At 44.0% G+C, this 21,182-nt stretch overlaps 1 protein-coding gene across 5 annotated transcripts; it reads right to left on the reverse strand.

Moving 5' to 3' along the window:
- Positions 1 to 841: 841 nt before the first annotated feature.
- On the reverse strand, positions 842 to 20,153 carry Nemp2 (nuclear envelope integral membrane protein 2). Of its 5 annotated transcripts, none has more exon segments than NM_001134642.1 (9): positions 842 to 2,995; positions 3,478 to 3,654; positions 6,451 to 6,676; positions 8,658 to 8,772; positions 9,459 to 9,552; positions 10,621 to 10,693; positions 10,810 to 11,041; positions 13,440 to 13,555; positions 20,034 to 20,142. In NM_001134642.1, coding segments are annotated over 9 exon segments (1,266 nt in total). In that variant the 5' UTR covers positions 20,128 to 20,142; the 3' UTR covers positions 842 to 2,856.
- Positions 20,154 to 21,182: the final 1,029 nt, after the last annotated feature.

The following is a 21,182-nucleotide window of genomic DNA, read 5'->3' on the forward strand; positions in this document are numbered from 1 at the left end:
AACAGACTGCAGATTGGCTAATGGGAGATAGGTCTAGAGAATGAAAGTCAACCATGCAGTGCCACCCAGTGGGGAGTCTGTGAAGGTAGCTTGCTCACAGGGCCAACTGAAGACTCCAGTCTTGCTGCAGGCTTTGGCAAACATCCCATGTTATCTCTGTGTAGGATTCCACTTCCGGTTAGACAGAAAAGCCAGTGTGGGGAATCACCAACTAGAGGGTAGTGTGAGGCCCTATTTGGGTTGTTTTTTATCAACATTGTCTCTGGATCTTAAACTGTGTACGTGTTCAGATACGTGTGCAGTATGTGTGCAGTCCATCAGATATTCCAAAAAATGTAATCTCCTAAATTTCCAGATATTTTAAAAAGACATAAATTCAATATTTTCCTATCACATGGACACTTCTCTATCCAGCCCTGAGTATTATTGGCAAACGATATAACTATAATCCACAAAGTGACTCTGTGCTTGTAAACTGTGTCTTAAAACCCTTTAAGAATAACATTTGAATGATGTGATTTTTAAACATTTAAGTATGGCCACCCACACATGTGGTGTTAGACAGTTCAACTTGTTTTTAACAGGATGCCTTTGAGAGGCATCTACTGTAAGCAAGGGCACAACACAGGGCTCTGCTGTGCGTACGTGCACGCCGATGAAGGCGTGAGGCACAGCGGCCACTGAGAGGGGCAGTCATTGACTGAATGGTCAATGAGTTTAAAGAACTTCAGAAAGAGGAGGAAGGTCGGAAGGGAAGGACTGGACACTGCTTGATGGGCATCAGAATTGTGATTAGTGTTTGTTATACACACCGACTCAGAGCCCAACGACAAACCCAACAAACATTTTACCAGAAATATTTTAATTGTTTAACTTTTCACAGTTGTCACGTAACAATCTGACAGATCCATGATTCCTTCCAAAGATAGGCATGGAAAACGGCATCCCGAAAGACTGCGCTGTTTTCTGTGGGTACACTGGCTTGCTGCTGAGAGCTGTAATCACAGTGCGGTCCCTGCCAGCTCAGGAAGGCTGGGGCTGTCCTGGTGGCTCACATTCTAAACAAACTGCTTAGTGAGAGGTGAGCATGGCTGTGCACAGCACCGATACACCGCCAATAAATACAGTTACTAAAAAACGAAAACCAGATTACGCTGTGACAGAATGTTACAACACCTGTCTATTTTGGCAGAATAGTTCTCAAAATGAACAGAAGCACATTATTTACACGTGTTTTTGTCTTGTGTGTATGTATGTCCAACACTTACATGACTGGTGCTAGCAAAGTCACAGGAAGGTATCAGATCTCCTGGAACTACGGTTATACATGGCTGCAAGCTGCCATGCCACTCAGATGCTGAGGACTGAACTCAGATCCTCTGCAAGGCTCTTCTTAACCACTGAGCCATCTCTCCAGACCCCATTCTTTGACATTTTAAAGCCAACAACATGTAAAGGCACAGATTGAACTGAGTGAAGTTTCTAAGAAAAAGAAAAAGACTCCGGATATTCTATATCTGCCAAAAAGCAGGGGCAGAAACACTGACACAGAGCTTCACAGAGACAGCATCATTTGAGAGTGAATCTAGAAAGTACCGAAGTCAGCACCACTGTCAGGGGATGACAGAGACCAAGACTGTGTCTTGTCCCACTTCCTCTCACGCTTTCTGTTTTTGTGGTTGTTTTATCATTACACTACAAAAGATAAAACAACCTGACTTTGATTCTCAGAGGATCACAGAATGTCTGTCTGCTACAGTCAACTCTTACGGCTGTGTTTCTGCTCCTTTCCTCGGGCTCAAAGCACAGTCAGTAGCTCATTTCATCCTGGAGTTTACCCTGGATCAAGAAACATTGCTCTCTCTAAAAAAACAGAAATATCACAAATCTATTTTGTGAGAATCATTGCAAACATATATAATAAGTTTTAAAAAAATAAATCTCAAAAATGTCACAAATGCCTCCATGCTTCAATTTCAGTATATAAAAAGTACAAGAAGTAATTAAAATTTTAATCCATCGGCATATAAAATCTTATCAAAACATTAAATATAATCCTAAGAAATGTTTCTTTTTAATCACAGTTATAGCTAATTGGGTGTTGCTTAAAAAAAAAACAAAAACAAAAAACAAACCAAAACGTACAAAACTTGAGGCACCAAGGCCATGAGACCAAGGCTGAATGGAGAAGGCTCTGAACCTAAATGTGAAGAAGTGAGTCCCAGATTCACCAGGGCTGCAGTGTTGGCAAGGCTGCTCATGACACTTCTGTCCTGACTCAAACCTAAGTTCTACCATCGATAGCATTCCCAAACCTGTGTTTTAAAGATTATTAGTCTCATGAAAAGTGGTTAGTAAGTTAGAAGTCCTGTGCATGACATCTGCCTTTTAGGAGACCCACACTGCCTGGAGACTGAGGAACCTGGGGAACGTGTGACTCTGAGTTAACCAGAGCCAGCATCAGAATTCCTTCAATAGCACTTCCTACTATCACGTGAACCTCACCGTAGAAAGCATTGGTACTGAGGAAACAGGTTGGGGGTTTGGGAGGGATGACAATAATGCAGCCTTTTGAGCCAGCTCCCAGGCATCCAGAGGGGAGTTAGTGCCTGACGAAGGGAAGGGATCAGGTCCCGTTTACTGGTCCTAAAGAACAGGTTTCCACTGTCCCTGTGAAGGTCTTCATCCAGGGCCTGTGGCAACGATGCTTTCAGTCTTCACAGCACCACGGTAAGGCTCTCCTGTGCAAATGAGTTTTTCCTTACTTGCATGGTTTACTTTTCTCTGAAGTGCTTGGGCCCCACCCAGCTGCAATCAGAGCCTGGCCTTTTACTTGCTTTCCGGTTCAGAATGAAGTCAGCTTGCAGGTAGACTCTCAGTCTGCAGGCTAAAGAGCTGCTCTTCCAGGAAGGCACCTCCAAGGCCATACTGCTTTTCGTGTGTGCTGACTTCTTCCGGTGACAGGTGGCTCGCTCCAAGAACAAACTCTGCAAACCTAAGAAAATTTTGTTTTAAAAACAGTCAATTTTGTCACAAAGGTTTATCTGAAAGATGATGTGTGCCTCCCTACTTATCCCCTTTAATTAAATCTGAATTTGTGTCAGCCGAGGATGGCATTTGAACCTGTACAGGGAATAGCTGATGCGATTTACCTGTGGACAGCCGGGGGAAGGTGGAAACGTGGGCAGGTTTACGCATCAGACAGAGGGAATACCGAGCCATTCCCTCACCTCTTCCCTGTTTCTTCTGAGTGTAGTGGGTTCTTCGAGTTCCACTGTCAATGCCTTGCTCGGATCCACACAGACCTAAGACCTCGGCACCTCTCCTGCCACGCCAGAGCCAGGAAGTAGAATTCCCCCAATTCTGGTGTAAGGTGTGACCAAGGGGAATGGTTGCTTCTAGTGGAAAAGTATGCTGCAGACCCTGCATGGTTTTCAAATCACTTCAAACACGAGCCGTGGCCAGGGCGGGACTTACTTTTTAGGAGCCTGGAGTCTGGAGACAGCTAGCCAGGAAGGGAAGTCGGGCCGGCAGCAGGCTTGGCGCAGTTCCTCCAGAGCGCTGGCTGTTTCGGCCTCCGCTTGCTCCCTGTACTCATCATCAGTGAGATACCTCACCACCAGTGCTCGTGTTGCAAACCACTGCCTCACCTTCCTAAAACACAGGACATGTGGCTGTCAGCTTCCTGCCCAGATCAATCCTTATAATATACATAAATACACCTCTTAGATGCCAACAGTAATACTTGCGAACTCCTTGTAGGGAAGCTTGTACTTCCCACAGTCCTTCTATGACTGAGGGGTAAGGAATGGGCTGGGTGAGCCTACTGTGCTTTTCTCTTCTCTGACCACCATAGCAATGGCCTAAGGCCTTTGAGAATCAATTTTTAATTGAAAGGTGATTATATTTTTATCAGTGATTTCTAATCAAACGATTAGACAAGAAGACTGACTTCCTGCTTTGCCTGCTGACTTTCTTTGGCAAGCTTTCAATGTGTCCTTTTATGAATACCAACGGGGATGTACAACCCTTACTACAGTAGTAAGAACCTGGAATTGTGGGACAGCACTCCCATCTAGTGGTGGTGCCTCTAATTATCCAGACACGGAGAGGAGGCGATGTACAGGATCCGCTGAGGAAAAGAACTCGAATTAGTCCTTCCTTGGCTACATACACATCAAGAACCCAGAGACTGGATGTTGTTTTTCTGGTCAGGAAAGAGATAAGTTATCATAAAACTAGAGCAATCTGTACTTTAGAAATTAAGGATGCTAATAAAGACATATTGTGATAAGGTTCCAAGTAACATTTGTGCTACATTCATACATTCATCAGTGAATCTTAAAATTGTGTGCAGTTGACTTCAAATATATATATATATATATATATATATATATATATATATATATATACACACACACACACACACACACACACACACACACACACACACACAAACTGGATTGAAGAACCAGTGACGTTGCTTCTTTTTCCTCTTCTGAACAACTAGCCAGGTCTCCTACAGGGAAAACCTAGGCTCTGACCCAGAACACTGGAGCATAACCCAGCTTGAGGGTGTCCCCACTGCCTGAACTCGGCCAATCCCTTCCTGGTTCCACCTCACTGTGTCACATGGACAGGACAGCAGAATCCTTGCGTCATTAGTCACTGAGCAGATGAGACGGCGTAGTTACACAGACTGCTCAGTATCCTCGTCAGAAGCACGGCTCCTATAGATTATTAACATACACATACACAGCTCTTCGCAAGCTAGACAGTGTGATCCAAAAGTCAAGACATCCCTTCTCTGGTCTGTGTCTCTCAGGTGAATTTTTTATTTTTTATTAGATTAACCGCCAACATTTACACTGCAAGAATTACATCTGCGCTCCAGTCTACATTTACAGATTTCCTTGATTATCAAATCTGAAAGCAGAATCCACATCTTCGCATAGCAACAATCTGCTCCTGCTCGTTTTAAATGCTGCCCTTGTAATGGGAGTGCAGTGCAGACTTTCCCATAGTCCTATTGGCCACCCACTGCCTTGCTCCTGCCGGGGTCCAAACTTTCGGGTTTATATCTTCTGTCTGGACGGGAGTCAGAGAACAAATGGAAATGCACAACGTTAAAGCCCCACGCGCGCAGAACCAGGCTGGATTTCTCAGTGAGCCCATCCAGTGCGGCCAGAGCACACCTCACACACTGTATTGACAGCACTATTGCCTGATGATGGCTTTCCATGGCCTTTCTCTGTCAGGAAAGCACTCCACATTTGTTTAAGACCATGCTGGGTCATTACTTAAGAATTAACCCAATGACATCTCTTCAAGCAAGTCCTTCCTGGATTAACATGTTAGTACTGGAGCGAGCTGTTTTCATACTTAACAGATACATTAAGGTTGGCACTGGAAAGATGACTCTGTGGCTAAGAATGCCGACTGCTCTCCAGGGGACTGCAGTGTAGGTCTCAGCACCCATGTCAGGTGGCTCTCGACTGCCTGTAACTGCAGCCGCATAGGACCTGACGCCCTCTTCTGGCCACTCTGAGTACCCACAAACATATGGCAGACTCTCTCTCTCTCTCTCTCTCTCTCTCTCTCTCTCTCTCTCTCTTTTCTTTTGAAAGGCAGCTGATATATAATTGCACACCCACATCTCTACAATATACGTCAGAAAGAGCAGGACAATCTCCATCTGTGTACCTGACACAGACGTATAGACTAAGGAAACACACAACAGTACTGGGTCAGCAGAGGTTACCTTATTGCTCTTTCTGTATTTTCATGAGGCTAAAGCCTTCATTTAAAACCTAAAACAAAGCGAGCCTTTGATAAAAATGAACTGACTAACTCCTTCCAATCATCCAGGATACATTTCCTCCTAATTCTTATCTTGTGAGTACAATTAAATCTATTATATCGATATTGGCTCCAATGAAAAGAAATAAAGATATAATAAAGGTAGAAATGTTATGCAACCCAGGGCCCAAGCAACTCTGTCAGTGATTTTAGTGAGCTCTAACCTCAGGGTGATTGGTGTTGTAACTCAAGGGAGATGGAGAAAATGCTTACAGTTCTTTTTCCGCCTGTTCTTGTAAAGTGAAACCTCCAGACTAAACATAATTACTTGGCTGGGCAGTGGTGGTGCACACCTCTGATCTCAGCGCTCAGGAGGCAGAGGCAGGTGGATCTCTGAGTTTGAGGCTATCCTGGTCTACAAAGTGAGTTCCAGAACAGCCAAGACTACATAGAGAAATTCTGTCTTGAAAACCAACCAAACAAACAAAAAACCAAAACCAAACAAACAAAAAACAAAGACAAAAACAAATTCCCAAAACCAAAAAACCCATAATTACTTGTAAAGATGTAACCAAAAGTATCTCTTAAAACAATAAATTAAACCAGAACTCAACATGTCAGATTTGCTAGCCATAGAAAAAGGATACCCACCACCTCAGACAGCTGAATGCTCTCAGTAGATAGTGCCGAGTCCAGGAGAGCAGGAGCAGGATCATAACAGCATAGGCAAACTGAGAGATGGCCATACCAGTGTAGACAAGAACGAGGGAGAGGAACCTCAGTGCCCACATCAGAAGGTCTCTGCTCCCCTCATCAGCAGGAGGCCCGCGACTGTAACAGGCGGAAAAGCTACAAAGTCCGACAACCAAGACATAGCCTAGAGACACAGAAGAAGGGCAACTGGTTAAACCTGAGCTTGAAAACTGAGGTGGAAAACCTGACAGTACCACTTCACTTTGACTTCAAAAATTAAGAAAACAAACAAAATGTTTCCTTTATTCAATGATGTTTGAAAAAAGTATCTACAGCTTATTAGTTCCTGACTTGAGCTCACCGGCTGGCTTTTAAAGACAAATCATTATTGTTATCGTTCTCTGTGTGTTCATGTACAAGTGGTAAGGCCAGATGAAGACGTCAGGCACCCCAGAACTGGCTTACAGGCAGTTGTAAGCTAACCAATCCAGGTGCTGGGAGCTAAACTCGAGGCCTCTGAAAGAGCAGCAAGAACCCTAAATCACTGAGCTATCTGTCCAGCCTGACAGGCGCTTTGATTAAAAGTAAGCCAAAGGATAGCATACTTCGCTTATAAACCCTGTATATAATTTTTAATTCTCACAAAAGGAGAATGCAATGTTACCAGGACCAGTCAGTCACCCTTTGCCAGCCATGCCCGTCCATCGTTACATGTGATACTTCGTTTCCAGTGCTCCCAGATCGAAAGTGTAGTCACTTCTGATTTCCACCCTAAGTGCTCAATTTGTTTCTAAGCAAATCTGAAATTCAGTTTCTTATTTACAGTAGATACTGAGGAGGGATATGTTAAATTTAAAGTGGGCCCCACATCAATCTGGAACTTTCACAGGATGTCTTACTCGGCTTCTCCAGCACACCTCTGTGATGAAAGAAGCTATGATGGGGCTATTTCTCTTGTCTGGCCTCAGCGGAAGAGGATGTACCTAATCCTGTAGAGACATGTGGGGGGTGAGGGGAACCCTCTTAGAGGCAAAGGGGAGAGGGAGGGGTGAAGGACTCTGGGAGGGGGAAACCAGGATGGGGGGCAACATTTGGAATGTAAATAAATAATTACTTTTAAAAAGTTATATGTAGGGGTTGGGGATTTAGCTCAGTGGTAGAGCGCTTGCCTAGGAAGCACAAGGCCCTGGGTTCGGTCCCCAGCTCCGAAAAAAAAAAAGAACCAAAAAAAAAAAAAAAGTTATATGTAATAAAACTCAACTGCACTGGGGCGAGGGAGAATTATGATGGATTGGGAGCAGAAGGCTCAGCATAGCGTCCAGGTTATATAGTCAGCCAGCACAGGTAACTTGAAACCTATGACCTGGGCATAGGTGATTCTATGCAATTATTAATCTTTAACATCCAAGAGTGCGGTTAAGGATAGACTCAGTGTTCAACACATGCTGAGTATACACAGTATACACGAGGCCCTGAGTCCAACCCCCAGCACTAATAACAATGAGTAATAGTTATTTGGCTACATAGTAAAATGATCTTATTTTTCAGACACACAGTAAAGAACGTATAGGACGATTCCATGTTACGAGTACATTATAAATATTTACTATAACAGGAAAATAGGCTAAAAAGAAAGTGTTCGAGAATGAAGTGCTTTTGTTTTAATAACGTTACCCTTAATATGTGAAATCTGATGTTAATGGGTCTGCAATTCCCATGATTTCCTGACAAAATGAAAGAAACTATAACAAAACAAGGAAATTAAATGGTATTTTTAATCCACTCTGTTTCTGGAAAGTCCGGTTTCGTTAGTAATAATTTTCCACTTTTTATACAGAATACATAAAGAAAGAAATTTGAGAGATGAGGAGAGCCAGCTTTTAAAGGACCTTTTATATTGCAGCTTAGATGGACTTAAGATTCAGCCACAATTCTCGAGTATTTTTACTCTTTTGATGATTTGTACAGAAAAATTAGAACGGTTATAAAGGAAAGTAGTGTAAAATGAGATCTAAACAAATTCAAACACCAACTATGGTAATGAAATAAAATATTATTCTAATAGCGCCTTTCCTTAAATCAAATGCAAATGTGTGCGGTCAGGAGCCCCTGCTTGCACTTCTCAGCCTGGCCGATGGACAGGAAGTTCCTGTGTGTTTACCTACCTAATACATACATTCTGTTTCCACACCACAGCCACTTCAGATTTTCCATCAACTGGCACAAAACATAAACTGAAGCAAACCAACAACCAATCATTAGCGCCCCAAATGTGCTATACTGTGTGTGGAAGAAAATAAACGACACAATATACATATTCATTCACTTTCATAAAAACAGAAGCAAGCAAACATATACACTCTCTGTGCTTGAAAGGTCTATGTCAAGCCTAAACCAAGTGCTTATCTAAACCAGAGTCTCACTGTTCTAGGGAGGTCCTTGGAGGAGGAGAGCCACGTTCACACAAGAGCTTAATGGTAGGCTCAGGCCTCACCGCTAGAGTCTACATGGAGACAAGACCCTAGGTGGCTATCGGGGACACTGAAGTTGGAGAGTTCTACCAAAAAGGACATCGTTATCTCAAAACAACGCTGCTACTTAGAGTTGGAATCAGAGTAACCTTAAAGTTGAATTAATATTTATTTATTCTTTGGAGCATTATTTTATTGAAGGTATAGAGAAGGGACTACAAGAACAAAAAGCCCAGATGTAGTACCACTAGAATATAAAGCCCCAGGGACTCAGGGTCATTCTGCCTAGATACATTTCACAAAACAGTTCTGAAAATGTCACCAAACTTAATGTAATCCTATATATTGCTAATAAGTAAAAAGTGACTTTTCAGAAACAGACACATTTTAAGGTCAGTTTATATAGCAGAGGAGCATAATTGAATTAGGTAATTTTTCATATCCGTAAAATCTTGGCTCCCATTTTGCATCCAGTTTTGCATATAAGAGACCTACCTTCGGGATGTGTTTCTTAGTCATCAGAAGGACAAAGACCAGAGTCATTAGAATACCTAACACGGTACCCGAAGAGTAATAGAAAACAGGGCTTCTGTCGAGACAGAGAAAAAAGCCACATAAACATCAAACAGCATTTTCAGCAATAAACACTGAAAAAGGTTCATAAAGCTCAATGTGGCAACAGTAGCCAGTACGGAATATTAAGAAAGAAAAGCTCAAATCACATCTCATATAGTTAAAATTGAAATCAGCACTTGAAAGTTTCAGTAAATGACTATTATGGAATGTCAAGTTGTCTTCTGTAGTCAAAATGCCATCCAATAGTACCGTGTACTTGTCACATGTCAGGCACTTGCCTGAGAGCTTCACATGAACTCCCAGATACCCACGGCTAAATGTTTCAGATAAGATATTAAGAGGTTAAAGCGCTCTCATGTGAGCCGGGAGGAGTCAGGGCAGCAGCTCCTCAGCACGTAGGGCCTGAATTCTGAGCTTCCCTCTTCCTGCTGCACATCCATCATGCAGTCAGAAAAGCAGACAGGTAACACTACACATACCTGACCACGCCATAGGAAAAGCTCAAAAGTGAACAATGATAAGAATGATGCAGAAATATTGGTATTAAGTAGCCTGGGCAAATTAAAAAGTAAATATTGAGAAGAGAGTGGTTTTTATAGGATAAGTTACAAGAAACAAAGTATCAGGGTAACGTGTTTATCCAGGAAGCAAGTATTTGTCATAGCCAATATCCTACACCAGAGCCACCAAGCTAGGAGGCAAATTAATTCAATCGACAGCTAGCACTGGTGTCAGAGCACATGGGCACAAACACCGGCACTCTGGAGAACAAGTCAGTGGCAATGGCTACGGGTTCTGTAACCAAGAAATAATAGCAATAAGGTAAGTTCACCTATGCGTATATATGTAAAATAATGTAAACAAAAGTGCAAATAAGTACCATGCACTTATCTGTCACAGAGTTACCACTGTCTCTAAAGTTGATTCAAATGCTACCTCCAGACCTGTCAGTTGTAAATCCTAGAAGAACCACAAACGCAGAGCAATGTGCAGATATTTAGCACAGAGTCACAAGCAACCTATAGACTTTTACATCAGAATTTAAATTTAAATCACTACAAATATAACAAAGGGCACTTACTGGCTCAAGGTCTTTGCATAAAAGAAAAGGAAAATGCCTGTCGCAAACACAAGGAAGAGTCTGAAATCCACAACTGGAAAATAGAAAAAACAAACACAACCAATGCTTTGTGTCAGTATATAAAGTTGCAGAAAGAATAGGGACGTCGACTCATCAAATGTCTAGCAACTATGATGAAGACAGACTTACCATTTCGATTCACGCTTACTGCATAGGTAAGTAAACTCCCAACAGGCTTTACAGAGAAGCACACAGTCTCTCCGTATGGACTGAAGACTATGGTCACCTCCTTAGCCTCCTCTGCTGTCCAAAAGTTGTGAGTCACACATTTGAGAAAAGATAGAATGGTTTCTGTGTGCTGGCAAGTATGTCTTCCTGTGATATACACAATACTGAGCAGGCCCGGGCTGGTAACCGTCACCTACAAAACAGGAATGGATCAATCCAGGAAGATTCAAAACCTTCCCCTTGGCACCTCAAGACACAAGTAAAGGAGTAAGAAGCCAGAGTTGGCTGAGGAAAATACCACAGTGCACAGGACTGGGCTGTGGTCCCCAGTGGCTGGGACGTCACGGACCTGCGTCCAGCTCACAGTGAGTGAGTGCATGGTTTGCCAGGTGTGGTGGTGCATGTGCCTGCAGTCCCAACTCTTGGAAGTCTGAGTCAATGGATTGCAAGTCTGAGGTCACACAGTTAGCAACACGGAGGTGTTAGAGACCCTGGCTGAGCAGCCGTAAGTGTGAGCACCTGACTGAAGGAGTGTTTACAGAGCATGGGACACCTGCAGGCTGCAGAGTCATCTGGTGCAGAGAGGAGCGCTGCTGGCTGGACCCGAGCAGCTGGAAGTGTGTGCAATCCAGGGCACAGATACTTCATCCTAACAGACAGTGAGTGTGCCTACCAGTGCTGACACACACGTGGGTGGCTTTTGAGAAAAGAGCTGGGCCACGATAGTTTCTACTTTTTTTTTTCTTTTTCTTTATGACCTCAATCTTAGTTTTTACATTTCGTTAAATTGAAAATATTTTTTTCTGACCCAATATATTCTGATCATGGTTTCTCCTCCCCTAACTTCTCCCACATCCTCTCCACCTACCCAAATCCACACCCTTTTTTCCTCTCGTTAGAAAACAGGCATCTGCAAAAAATAAGTAATAATAACTAACTAAAAAAAAGAAAGACAGAAAAAGTGCCCCAAGAAAAAGCTCACAAAATACAATCAGATGCAGAGACATAAATTCACATAAAAACACAGAGCTGGAGACCATGACATAGAAGCAAAAGACCTGTAAAAAATTTTAAAAACTCCAAAAATACCACTGGCTTTGTTTTGCATTGCCCACCGACTGCTGGACATGGCCTGCCCTTAAGTGTGCTTTGCACATCTGGTAACCCTTCATTGGAGAGAACTAACTTCTCCTCTGTGACGTTATCAACTGGAGACAGCTTCTCAGCTGGACATGGGGGCCTGTGTTCACTTCGCTTCCCCTGTGCAGGCCCTGTGTGTGCCGCCTCAGTCTGTGAGTGCATCAATACTGCTGTGGCTAGAAGCCCTTGCTTCCATGGCGCCTTTTATCCCATGTGGGCCTTACAATCTTTCCGCCTCCTGTTCTGCCTCCTCAGAGGATGTTTTCCCCAATTTTAAAGTAGATTACTTCTATCTTAAAGAAGTAGAAGGAGCATCAGGCAAGAAGAAAGCTGGGAAGCAGGTGCTGGAGTTATGAACTCGTTTGTTGAACGCAGAATGAATGAATGAATGAATGAATGAATGGAGAAATGTGAGGTATGAAGGACTGCAGCTTTCATGTCCCAAGAGCTCCTGGAGAAAAGGTACAAGATACAGGCAAGGTAGCACAAGAAACCACATAAGCCTCAAACATCTTATTTTCTAGGAAGAGTATGGGCTGACAGCATATAGCACTCCTTCCCCAGCCAACCTTTAGGTGATTCCCATTTCTGAAGTCTGAAGTGTCCCATTCTCAGTGAGAGCTGCTTGTCGCTTTTAATTACTCCCTTAGATCATGTGCTCAGAGGTTCTCAGCCTTCCAGGACTGCCTGCTTTTGTGTGTCAACTTGACACATTAGAGACATCAGAGAGGGAGGAGCCTCAGCTTAGGAAATGCCTCCGTGAGATCCAGCTGTAAAGCATTTTCTAAATTAGTGATCAATGGGGGAGGGCCCAGTGTATTGTGGGTGGTGCCATCTCTGGGTGGTGGTCTTGGATTCTATAAAAAAGCAGGATGAGCAAGCCAAGTAAGCAGCACTCCTCCATCAGCTCCTGCCTCCAGGTTCCTGCCCTGTTTGAGTTCCTGTGGACAGCAATTATGAAGTATAAACTGAATAAACAAGCCCTTTCCTCCCAACTTGCCTTTTGGTCATAGTATTTCAACACAGTAATAGTAACTTTAACCAAGACATTTCCTAATGATGCTACCCTTAAATATAGTTCCTCATGTTATGGTAACTCCCAGCCATAAAATTATTTTTGTTGCTACTTCATAACTGTAATTTTGCTGTCATGAATAGTAATGTAAATATCTGTGTTTTCTGAAGTTCTTAGGCGACCCCTGAAGGGGTTACAAGTGACTTAGATGGCATATTGATTTGGAATGGTCAGGAGAGGGCCTGAGTAGATATAAAAAGGAATTAATGTCCTCTCCCACATAAGTCCACCTTGAGCCAGCGCATGCCCATCAAATTAGCTTTTATCTTGATAAATTCACTTGATAAATAAAGCCATATAAAATGTATTTTTAAATCCCGGAGTGGTACATTTTAATTCCATATTTTTAAGTCATGATAAAAAAGCAGGTCCTAACCTGCACAGTTGACCACATATATGTCCACTCTATTTGTGAATGTTGATTGTAGCAATAGCAGTCTGACACAGAAGTTTTAATTAAGTCCGTTTCCTTCAGAGATTTACATCTTGGAACTGAAAGATAAAAAATAAAAGGGTTACCTAAATATTTAGTTTTCCAAAATCTTTTTTTTTAATGTGCTCAAAGGGAGATTTTCATAGTTTTTAGTATTTCATGACCAGAAATTCTACATGGTGATTATGGTCCTTTGCTCTTCCCCATCTAGCAGGTGTCTACTGAAAACGTCCCATTCAGAGTCAACACTGTTACGTCACCTACTGAGCAGCACACGTGCACGGATGTTTTGTGCTAAACATGTTTCGTCCTAAAGTAATGGCAAGAGCTAAGGGAAGCTTCCTAGGAAAGAAACTCGAGCAGAAGACTCAAGGAAAGCTGCAAGCATAAGACAGTGTCAGGACTAACAGATGACAAGTGTGCACAGTGTTAAGATGAGCAAAGCCATCGTGGCTCCACCGAGGGACATCTGGACAGCTGCAGCTCAAGGTAAACCAGCCAGACCCTTCCTCATAAGGAATCCGCACTTCACCGTGAGAACAGAGCACAGAAGGGCTTCAGGTAAGTATAAGGGACTTGGTAGGAAACAGATGACATTCAAAAGGGCTCAACGAAGCTGCCTAGCAAAGTGTGGGCAGAACAAGCACCAATTACCAGGCAGGGGCACAACACGATGAGGCTTCTATCAACTCCAGGTCCCACAGTACGAAGAGGACCCAATGACTTAGGCTATAAACTGAGGACGGAAGAAGAATAGATTCAAGAGCTCCCAGGAAGACAAATCAACACGCTCTGGAGCTTCGGCGGATGCAGGAGATGAAGGTATCTGGTGAATGAGGAGATGGTGAGGCACTTACCCAGATCCAAGTGCTGATGTAGAAGTCAGTTTGTGAGAATAATGGGAGATGGGTCCAATTCTGCAAAGATGCCCATCCCTCCAGTTTTCACTGGTGGTTCTAAAGACGATGGACAGGTTTGCAGCCAAGAAGACATTTGACTGGAGCAGGATATGGGTATGTAAATACTAGTGTGTACACAAACAACATTAATGTAGTATTTAGCGATGCAATGGGGGAGGGGCAGGTCCTCTACTACAGCTTAATAGGATAAATGTTACAAGACTTAATATGTAACAAAGACTTAAAAATAAGATTCATCTTTCTTCTCAGACTGCTGCCGGGTTTGAATTTGAACTAAGTTCTTTGGAACCCAAGATAGTGTGTCAAACAGGAAATACCACTCAGGAATAGGAAGCAGGAGCTCGGAGTACTCACAGGTCCATAGAGAAACGAGCCCTTTGCCCTATTCAAAGCACAGGAAGGAAATCTGTAGACGACCCTGAATTGAAGTTAGGGCAAACTGTTATAACCAAGTCAGGGAAAGACAAAGTAACCAGGAGCTACTAGTTGGTCAGTATACCCACTTGGAGATTAGGGTTGAGAAAGCTCAACAAGTACCTGCCCTGGCCTGAAATATCCTTTGTGACAGGCTGAAGTGAGGACAGGTGCAGTCCCTCCTTGAAACAGCTGTACTAAAGTGACAGTTCAGTTATATAATGACCCAGGATGTTCTATTGTGACAGATGAGTCCCTTTGTTCTTCCTCTTCACATAGTGACGAGATGTGTACACTTTAAATTCATCAACAGTCTGAACCGAAAGTACAAGAATCTAGGTCGGGAGGCAGATTGCAAAGCAGTAAGAGAACCCTTGAGAAACTCATCATTAAACATGGGATACAAAAATTAACCACGCATTCCTGCATGGTATGCCTATACACAAGAACCCAAAGAAGACAGCATAACCAGTGCCATGAACACATGAGACAGCCACATTGGAGGCATTCTTGGGTACAACTGAGACGCACGCAGCTCGAGGCCAAGGGCAGCTTGCTGAAAGGAACGGTCTTAGGGATGTCTGATACAAGCAGTTAGCTATAGAAAAGAAAGAGGTCAAAGAATGCAATGTAAAACCAGGAAGTACTTGAGCAGCTGTGAGAATACAATGAAACGCCTTGGAAGCCCTACCTGTTGAGCCACAGAGGAGAGAATGGAAGGTATCAGGCCTGGCCTTCCCACATCGCAAGCTCTTTAACACAGCCCCAGAACTTTGTACAAATCCTCATTGGCAGTCTAGCACTAGGAGCGCTTCATGCTAGGAGGGCTTTTCTCAGATGCTGCAAGGGTTCTCCCTGTAACTCTCCTAAGCCCCACTATTTAAGGGCTGAACTCCCACATAAAACTTTGTGTCCGTGCTCGGCAGAAGCATCTTTTTGTGAGGACTGAAAACAAAGGCTATCGACAAAGGAAGGCTTTTCACAGGCCGTTTTCTAAGTCACTGGGTACCTGTAGCTCCTAAAAGCAGGATGGTGCCCGTGAATACAGTGCCATAGCACGGATCTGGGAACAAATGCTTCTGTTAATGCAAGTCACGTCTGTTTGGCACCTAAGATTCCTCTAACGGCCTTCTAGGTGGTCTCCCTTCTTCCAGAAATAGCCCCACTATTCCCTCCACAACCATTCTTCTGAACGGGAACGCAGATCTTTTGAAAACTTCACTTGGGGTCCGTTGCATTCCTCTAATCACTTCTGTCACCAAGACACAATCTACCCTCCTTTAGACAGGCCCAAGCACCTCTATGACTTCTTCTTCCTCTCTCTTGCGATGGCTCCCGCCAGACCAACCCACCAACCCACCTCAAAGGACCAGCTTACTCCTGCCTCAGGTCTCCCTGTACTGCAGTTTCCTCGCCCCAGATGCTGTGAAGGCTCACATCTGTCAATGGCTGGGATGTTTGTCTACCCTTCTCTGGAGGGCCTGGTCTGAGCCGTGCCTGAGCATGCACACCCAGGTACGCCTCTCTACTTTCTGCTGACTACACAGGATCCACCTTACGCATGCACTTCTTATCTTACTTTCTATGGCGTTACTAAATCCCGAAGCGTTCAAAATGCCTGTCACTGTCGTGTGTGTTGCAATCTGAGAGGATTGGAGGATTACCTGAGCAAGCACTGCCCAGCCAGAGAAAATACAACCAATTTCCCTGAAGAATTGCCAGCACAAGAGGAGGTGCACTGAGCCCTGCCTTGAAACCTCCCCTGCGGTTCCCTCTGTGTTCAGCCTGTCCCATGCCATCCATCCAGAGCCTAGGAAGCAAGGGAGCTAAGTGTCAGGGCATAGGCTACACCCCTCTTCCCTCTTATCACCAGTGTACCCTAAACTAGAGAGTAACGCTGGCTACACTTAATAGCCTCTGGCTAAGGACTATCTTTCTTGTTCCTCCCAGTTAAGGAGGCCAAAAAGTGGCACAAATCTTGGTTTGGACATCAATGGGTATATAAGGCACTTCCTGGTTAGAACTTGTTCTGGATTTCCCCTGTCTTCAACAGATTAAGGAACATGCAGATGGGATTAATTACTTACCTCACTAAAGGCCTCAAGTCAGGTTTGTGTGAACCAATGGGACAGATCCCTCGGTTCACTTTAAATATCATGCGGCTTATAAAATTCAGCTAATGTAGTGTGGGGACTACAGTGGTATCCCCACCCCTACTTCTGTGGCTTTATTTTCTACTATCTCATTTACTTTGGGTCGACCATGATCCAAATTATTAAAGTATAAACTTCCGGAAATAAATGATTCATAAGCCTCAAGTAGCTGTTGAGCATACTGTCCTATTGCTGTATTATTACTCACTGTGAATCCTTAGCTGTCCTGCTTCCGTGTGGGAGAGAGGACACAGAAGGGACATAGGAGCTCTGCTGTACACGTCTTTAAAAACGCCTCGCATTCCCTGCTTGGTTAAGAAGCAAATGACTCCTTTAATGCTTTCCTTATTATTAGCTTCTTAATGCCTCAGTATAGTTAGCTTTAAAAGTTTAGTCAGACATATTCAGTCAAAACCTGAGGAGCAGGCAGTACTTAAGGCTACTTCTCGTGTCTTCTGAACTGAAAACCACAAGCACTTCTCAAGCAGAGAGTAAACTACTTCCCATATACAAAAAAAGTACTTCATCGGCATTCCTCCCGGGAACCTAGCCTTCCAGTCTGCACCCCGGGAAAACAGTCCGCTAATGCAGCGAGAACTGGAACACATGAGACATGACAGAGCACTGCAGCGGTCCTCACTGAACCACTCCTTTTCCTTGTGGGAGTTCAAGTACGATGAATGGGTCCAGATGGAGTATTTTTCTTGGTATTTTGTTAGATTCACATTTTTCAAAGCTGTAAACTAGATAAGGTAACATCTCTCTTGTACCAGCACCAGTTTGCTGTTTTTAACCTAAATATAACACTTGATTTTTATTTCTCCAGTATCTCGAGAAGGGAACCGAAATTAGCACATCCTAACGCACATACACAGGTCTGACTCTACGTTCAGCAGACATTTTCTCTGCCGCAGAGGAACTCCAGGCCGTGACTCTGAGATGACCTCTTGCTGGAGTGGAAACATGGGAAGCCATTTCCCATGGATCTGACCTGCTGCTTTCAAATTCAGGGTCATGCTTGATTTGTCCTTTCTCTTCCTCAGACAACTACCTGTTTCCTATGACAAGTATCTGCCTTTTCTACAAATAGGGTAGCAGAGGGCTGGCCTCAAAATGGTGGCTCTTCAAGCCATGGCAGCGGGTCCATGCCCAAAGCACATTCTCAGAGTTGGAAAGGGTCTTTGGCATCATCAGAGGCAACCCCTGACCCCATGCTATCGCAGCTCCTACTCTGTGGTAGAAAGGACCACAGTCTTCCATTACACTCAGTTTCACTTGCTGAGGATACAAGCTTTTGGGCTCAACCAAGGTCTGAAAATATTAAGTAAAACATCTCTCAAAGTAGAAATATGCAAGTTCAAATCATTTTTTCCAAAATATTTAATTATAACTGAATTTTAATAATTGTCTAGCTCTTGTTCTGACTTATAAATCTCTTGCTCTGATATATAATATGCACACCACACACACACACACACACACACACACACACACACACACACACACACAGGAAATGTACGGCTTTCAGGCAGTCACCTGCAGTGCTTTTTTTAAAAAAAATACATTTCCTGTGAGTGTGAACATTTATTGTCCAACTGTCTCATCACAAGCTCCTTGTAAAACCACAGCTTTCACAGTAACAGCAGTTCTTAGGCCTAGCTGATCACCGAACACTACAGGACAGTGACCCCTTCCTACCTGCATTTAAGGAATATCTGGAATGGCAAGGCAGAAGTTGCCATTTTTCTCAGCTGTAAACTGCAATTTTATCATCACTTGGGTATCTTACACATCTCAGAGAGAAAAGTCCTGGTGAACATTTACACGTGTCTTTATCACAACTGAGGACTATTGAGCGAGGTGCACCAGCACAGGCCTGTAAACACTTCCCCTGGGTGGGTGGAGGCAGGATTGTTGAACAGTCAAGGCCAGCCTCGTCTATATAGAAAACTCCAAGCCAGCTAGGACCATAACGTGACCCATTTCAATAGCAGTAAAACTGGAAAAACTGGGTTCCTTGAAGCAAATAAAAGGAGAGGAAAATATTGAAATCTCATTTTACTGATGAGAAAACTCTGGTCTATAAAGAATACCTGCCTATCGATAGAGAATATGCCTCCATATGTTAAATCCAACAACTGCCCAACAGCCCAAGGCTCTAAATGCATCCCTACAACAATGCATCTCTTCTACTAGTCTGCTGTCATGCCCAGGCGTCCTCCTCCTCAAATGGTTTTATATTTTCCCAAGTACCTATCATAGTCACTGCTAAGTCTTTGCTTTGTAGCATGTAAAATGGACATATATGGATAGTCAGTATAAGACACTCCACTTCGAGCAATTCAGCCCTGCATAGCACAGAATAGTTACTCAACACATTCCTGTCCAACGAGAAGGTGACCACAGTCTCCTACGGTATAACTCGCTGCAAGGTATGTGAGAAGCTAATAACTGCTCACTGAACATCCATTCTCTGTTTCAGTCTTGGACACCCTACTGGGTTTGTTGGTGTCCGGAGATTATCCAATTAAGTTTTTATCTTGACAGTCTCCATTGAGTCTATGAGTGACCCATGTAATGAAGACTACACACAAGTGATCTTTTAAAGGATATGATGAATGGTAGAAATAAATGTGAAACTCCTGGAGACTGCGTTTTGCAGCTACAACTTTCTAAGCCAGAATCTTAAGCCCTCCAAGCAGTCTGAGCAGCTCCCAGAGGCTTCCTAAGCACCGGGTTCTATACTGAGGCAGCAACAGTATTTTGCATATGACCAGATACCCAAGTCACAGCAGCCAAACAGAAACAGAATCCCAGTTTCATTCTGAAGCTTTTATCTATCCTTCATGAGATTACTGGAGACGGATAATGTAAGGTTTCACACACAATCTGCAGCCAAGTGGCCAACTGTGCGGGTGTCCAGTGGTGTGATCCTGAACAAATCAAATCCTGAAGCATCCGGATGCCCACAGACAGGGGCGGGACCTGGCCGCGCCCACGCGTGACCCTGCGGCCCCGAAGGGAGGCCACCCGCCCGGAGCCGAGGTTACCTGACATTGCCGCCTCCTCCTGGGGCACCGCACCCGCTGGCAGCGTGGCCAGGGGCGGCAGCCAAAGCACCAGCCACCACGACCCGGGGGGCATCACGGCCAGTGTAACGGAAGTGGCGCAGCGGACCCTGGGCGGGAAAACGGAGGTAAGAGTAGCGGGGGCGGAGCCGGCCTCGGCCCCGCCCTTCCGCGGTCCTCCGCGCGACTCGCCCAGTGGCCTCCAGGGGGCACTCACTTGCTTTCCTGCTTCCTGCTCCAGCGCCCGCGTGCAGAGTTGGCGGGCAGTTTAAAACAGAGGCAGGGCTCTCAGAGTTCTGGTGCCAGCCACCCAAAAAGGCAGGCCTTTCACAAGCAGCCTCTCAGAAATAAGACCAGCAAACCCCACTTAAATAAAAGCCTGGCTTGTTTGTTTGTCCCTCCCCTTTCTCCCTTTTCTATAAAATAGCAAAAAATTGGGAAGTTTGATGCTTAAATAAATTGTATCTAAGCTCATGAACACAGTACCTTTCAAAAAGCAAAAGGGTTCACTATTAATAAAGGGTCACTTTAAAAGAGATCTGGAGAGATGGTTCAGTGCTTAAGAGCACTTATTGCTCTTCCAGAGGACCCATGTTTTAGTTCCCAGCATCTACGTGGCAGCAGCCCCAACCATATTGCAACTATAGTTTCAGGGGATCCACTGTCCTCTTCTGACTTCTGCAGGCATATGGTACACAGACATATCCACAAGCTAAGCACCCATACACTTCAATTAAAAGATAAACCTTCTTTTAAAAACGAGGTTGTATTTCAAAAAATTCAAAGATGCAGTGAGTGTTCTAAGCATAACCAGCCTGGCAGAGATGGCAATACTCTGAAGCCAGCCTACTGAAACAGAAGTATCCGAGAAACTGGAATGCCCCACAGGAAACCACCCTGGAAGAGGAGACAGCCGCCACCAACCACAAAAGCATATTCTCTCCTAGAAAGAGACTCACAGAATACTGACAATCAGGATAGTTCTATGTTACAAACAAGCCTTCTTTGGTCTCTGGAAACCTTTCAATGTGACTTACTATTCTATACATGAAACAGGAAAGAAGGGTGTGGTGGCAGTGGACTGTAATCCCACCATTTGAGAGATAGTTAATCATGGGTCAAGGCGAGCCT

Source organism: Rattus norvegicus, chromosome 9 (assembly GCF_021556685.1).
Source record: "Rattus norvegicus strain SHRSP/BbbUtx chromosome 9, alternate assembly SHRSP_T2T, whole genome shotgun sequence".
NCBI lineage: Eukaryota > Metazoa > Chordata > Mammalia > Rodentia > Muridae > Rattus > Rattus norvegicus.